Genomic DNA, 4,273 nt, shown 5'->3' on the forward strand with positions numbered 1-4,273 from the left:
CCACCTCCACCACCACCGCTGAGTCAGTGGAAGAGGTGGTTAGAGAGGTGTGCTCAGAGCAAGCAGAGACGGGCCTGGCAGAGCAATGATCTCCCGCTGGTACTTTGATGTGACCGAAGGGAAGCGTGCCCCCCTTCTTTTACGGCGGATGCGGCGGCAACAGAAACGACTTTGACACTGAAGAATACTGCATGGTGGTCTGTGGCAGCGTCATGTCCCAACATTTACTCAAGGCTACCCAGGAACCTCTTCCCCAAGATGCTGTTAAACTTCCTACTACAGCAGCCAGCACCCCTGACGCCGTTGACAAGTATCTGGAGACCCCTGGAGATGAGAACGAACACGCCCACTTCCAGAAGGCCAAGGAGAGGCTTGAAGCCAAACACCGGGAGAGAATGTCCCAGGTCATGAGAGAATGGGAAGAGGCAGAACGTCAAGCAAAGAACTTGCCCAAAGCTGATAAGAAGGCAGTTATCCAGCATTTCCAGGAGAAAGTGGAGTCCCTGGAACAGGAAGCCGCCAATGAGAGACAGCAGCTGGTGGAGACCCACATGGCCAGAGTGGAAGCCATGCTCAACAACCGCCGCCGCCTGGCTCTGGAGAACTACATCACTGCCCTGCAGGCTGTTCCTCCCCGGCCCCACCATGTATTCAACATGTTAAAAAAGTATGTGCGCGCAGAGCAGAAAGACAGACAGCACACCCTAAAACACTTTGAACATGTGCGCATGGTGGATCCGAAGAAAGCTGCTCAGATCCGGTCCCAGGTGATGGCACACCTGCGTGTGATTTACGAACGGATGAACCAGTCCCTGTCCCTGCTCTACAATGTCCCGGCAGTCACCAAGGAGATTCAGGATGAAGTCGATGAACTGCTTCAGAAAGAGCAAAATTACTCCGATGATGTCCTGGCCAACATGATCAGCGAAACAAGAATCAGTTACGGAAATGATGCACTTGTGCCATCTTTGACTGAAACGAAAACCACTGTGGAGCTTCTTCCTGTGAATGGGGAGTTCAGCCTGGATGACCTCCAGCCCTGGCATCCTTTTGGGGTTGAGCCTGTTGATGCCCGCCCTGCTGCCGGCCGAGGACTGACTACCGGACCAGGCTCCGGGCTGACCAATATTAAGACGGAGGAGATCTCAGAAGTGAAGACGGACACAGAATTCCAACATGATTCAGGATACGAAGTTCGTCATCAAAAATTGGTATTCTTTGCTGAAGACGTGGGTTCAAACAAAGGTGCAATCATGGGACTCGTGGTGGGTGGTGTTGTCATAGCAACCATGATTGTCATCACCCTGGTGATGCTGCAGAAGAAACAGTACACGTCCATCCACCACGGTGTGGTAGAGGTGGACGCTGCCGTGACCCCAGAGGAGCGCCACCTCTCCAAAATGCAGCAGAACGGCTATGAAAATCCAACTTACAAGTTCTTTGAGCAGATGCAGAACTAGCCCCACCACCACAGCAGCCTCTGAAGTTGGACAGCCAAACCACTGCTTCACTGCCCATCGACGTTTCTTCATAGAGTAACGTGGAAACAAACAATCCCTTCTGTTTTATTATTTACTCATGATCGCCTTCTCACAGCCGCGCTGTAACCCAAGTAGATGCCTGAACTTGAATTAATATACAAATCAGTCCTGTATTCTCTCTTTACATTTTGATCTCCACACTACATGATTAATGGGTTTTGTGTACTGTAAAGAATTTAGCTGTTCCAAACTAAAAAAAAAAAAAAAAAAAGGTCCCTTGGTCCAAAACATTTTCTTCTTGAGCTCTTTTTTTCCCCTCCCTCCCCTACTGTCCCACCCTCATGAATCCTCGATCAATGATCTATTGTTATTATTATTTTGTATCTTACACTGTTCATTGTCTCCTTTCACCCACATTTCTGTTCTTTGTCTCCTGGGGAGGGGGGGCTATATATCCAACCTTGTGATGGGTTTCTCTCTCTCCCCCTTCCCTCTCCCATCCTTCCCCCTACCCTCATGATATTGCTACTCCCACTACTATGTCTGAGGGGTTTATATGTCCTGAATTCCATGTGTGGAGAGCTGTTATCTGGACCAATGTGTGTTCTCTGGTCTAGCCAGATTTGTAAGGTCAAACTGGGTCATGGTAGGAATGGGGAGGAAGCATTCAGGAACTAGAGGAATGATGTGTGTTCATCAGTGCTATACTGCATCTCGGTTGAATCATCCCTTCCTTATAACACTTCTGTGGGGGGTTATCCAATTGTCTACAGATGGGCTTTGGGTCTCCACTCCAACCCCCCTCGTTCGCATCGATAGAGTTGTTTGTTTTGGATCTTTGATACCTGATCCTGTGAATACCTCATGATCACACAGGCTGGTGCGCTTCTTCCATGTGGGCTTATTTGTTTGCTTCCCTGCTAGATGGCTGCTTGTTTACCTTCAAGCTTTTAAGACCCCAGATACTATATCTTCTGATAGTGGGCACTATCCACTCTCTTCACCACATTTGCCTATGCACCCATTTTGTCTTCAGTACTTGTGTCAGGAAGGTGAGTATCAAAGAGTACAGAAAATATGCTCAGCCTGCCCCATGCACAGCAGGGTGAAACATAAAGGAAGTGCAAAAGGACACAAGGGGAGAAAAGTAACCAAGTCCCCAAGGAATCCTGAAAATAGACTTCAGACTCAGGGGACAGGGCTTGGTACCTTATCAGACTTGATCAGAAAACATAAATAAAGGTCAGCAGACAGACCTGGAACTCTCTATTGGTTTTTTCCTTGTTGTTGTTGTTGTTTGTTTGTTTTTCTTTTTCTTGCTCTTTTGCCCTATGTCTATATCAGATAGGCAGGATGAACAATCCCAAGGAGAACACAGGACCAGTGGTTCCAGGGGGACATAAGAGAAGAGGGGACAGGGAGGAGGAGTGGGGAGCCAACAAATTCAGGGATAAGGGAAAAATAAGAGATCTAAAATTGATGGCAAGGAAGGCGTATAATGCCTGGTGGGGTTTAATCAACTGCAATGTATCTGAAAGGAATTACTGATTGCCGAGTGGAGGGTAAGCATGATAGTGGAATAGGAGGAAGGTGAAAGGAAATAGAGGAAAGAACTAGGAGGCAAAAGCTGTTTATAGAGGTATAGCTATAAGCATGCATATATGTAAATATATTCATTTGTAGTGGAAGGGATAGAGGCCAATGCACATATATTTATATGTTAAGTATTAAGATAGCAGATAGACTTTGGCCTTCTACTCAAGACCTCCCTTAACACAAGAACGCTTTATTCTAAGCTTCTTCCCCTCTTGATGTAAATCAACTGTTAATTAATCTTGTGAAAAAATAATAAAGGTGGAGAAAGTTTGTTTTTCATGCCAGAAAAAGATTAATTTAATTAAAAAATGGGAGATATTGCATCTGGAGTCTTAAAAGCTTGTAGTTAAACAAGCAGCCATCTAGCAAGGAAGCAACAAAGCCCACATGGAAAAAGCACACCAGCCTGTGTGATCATGAGGTGTTGATGGGAAAAGGTATCAGAAGCATAAAATCAAGCAATCAAATCGATGTGAAGGGGTGTGGAGACCCAAAACCCACCTGTAAGAAAATTGGACAGTACCTCTCAGAAGGGCCACATGGAAGGGATGATAAATCCAGGGCTTGTTAGCACTGATGAACCACATAATTATCCTTTAGTTCTTTAATATATCCTCCCCTTACTATTATGGTTTTTTAATTTGTTTTACTTCATTAATGATGTTAGATTTGCATATGTTCATTTGTAAATTTAAGATTGTTCGATATACATAAGTCGAAATAGGTAACCCTTCAGAAACAGTAACAGGAATAAGGATTCCCTAAGGAATGGGAAGAGAGGGGAGGAGACAGGGGGAATGGAGAACTGAGAGCACTGGGATTGAGCAACAGAATTGTACGTGAGTGGATATATTGGATGTGCAAGATATGGCACTATATATATAATAAAGGAGAAAATAAAAATAAAAATATAAGGGTTCCTGGGTGGTAGGGTGGGGAGGGAGGGGATAAAGGAGAGCTGATATCAAGGATTTCAAGAAGAAAGAAAATGTTTTGAAACTGATTTTTGGTAGCAGTTGTACAATACTGTTTGATGTGATTATACTATTGAATGTTATGACATCTGTTAGAGCTCCCAATAAAAGGATTAAAAATAAATAAATAGGGGGAGTGGGGAGGGAGGGGAAAAATGAGGACCTAATGTTGGGGGTTTAAGTGGAGAGAAAATGTTTTGAGAAACGATGTACAAATGTGCT

General features: G+C 44.9%; 1 protein-coding gene across 1 annotated transcript in view; it reads left to right on the forward strand.

The window, feature by feature from the left end:
- LOC101649379 (amyloid-beta precursor protein-like) overlaps positions 1-1,672 on the forward strand; it is a 3,558-nt gene extending 1,886 nt beyond the window's left edge. The window contains 3 exon segments of the mRNA XM_045296762.1: positions 1-66; positions 69-124; positions 126-1,672. Of these exon segments, the coding sequence (XP_045152697.1) occupies positions 1-66; positions 69-124; positions 126-1,460 (1,457 nt within the window). The 3' untranslated portion in view covers positions 1,461-1,672.
- Positions 1,673-4,273: the final 2,601 nt, after the last annotated feature.

Source organism: Echinops telfairi, unplaced genomic scaffold (genome assembly GCF_000313985.2).
Source record: "Echinops telfairi isolate 266 unplaced genomic scaffold, ASM31398v2 ScPeMD7_3;HRSCAF=10, whole genome shotgun sequence".
NCBI classification, from domain to species: Eukaryota; Metazoa; Chordata; class Mammalia; order Afrosoricida; family Tenrecidae; genus Echinops; species Echinops telfairi.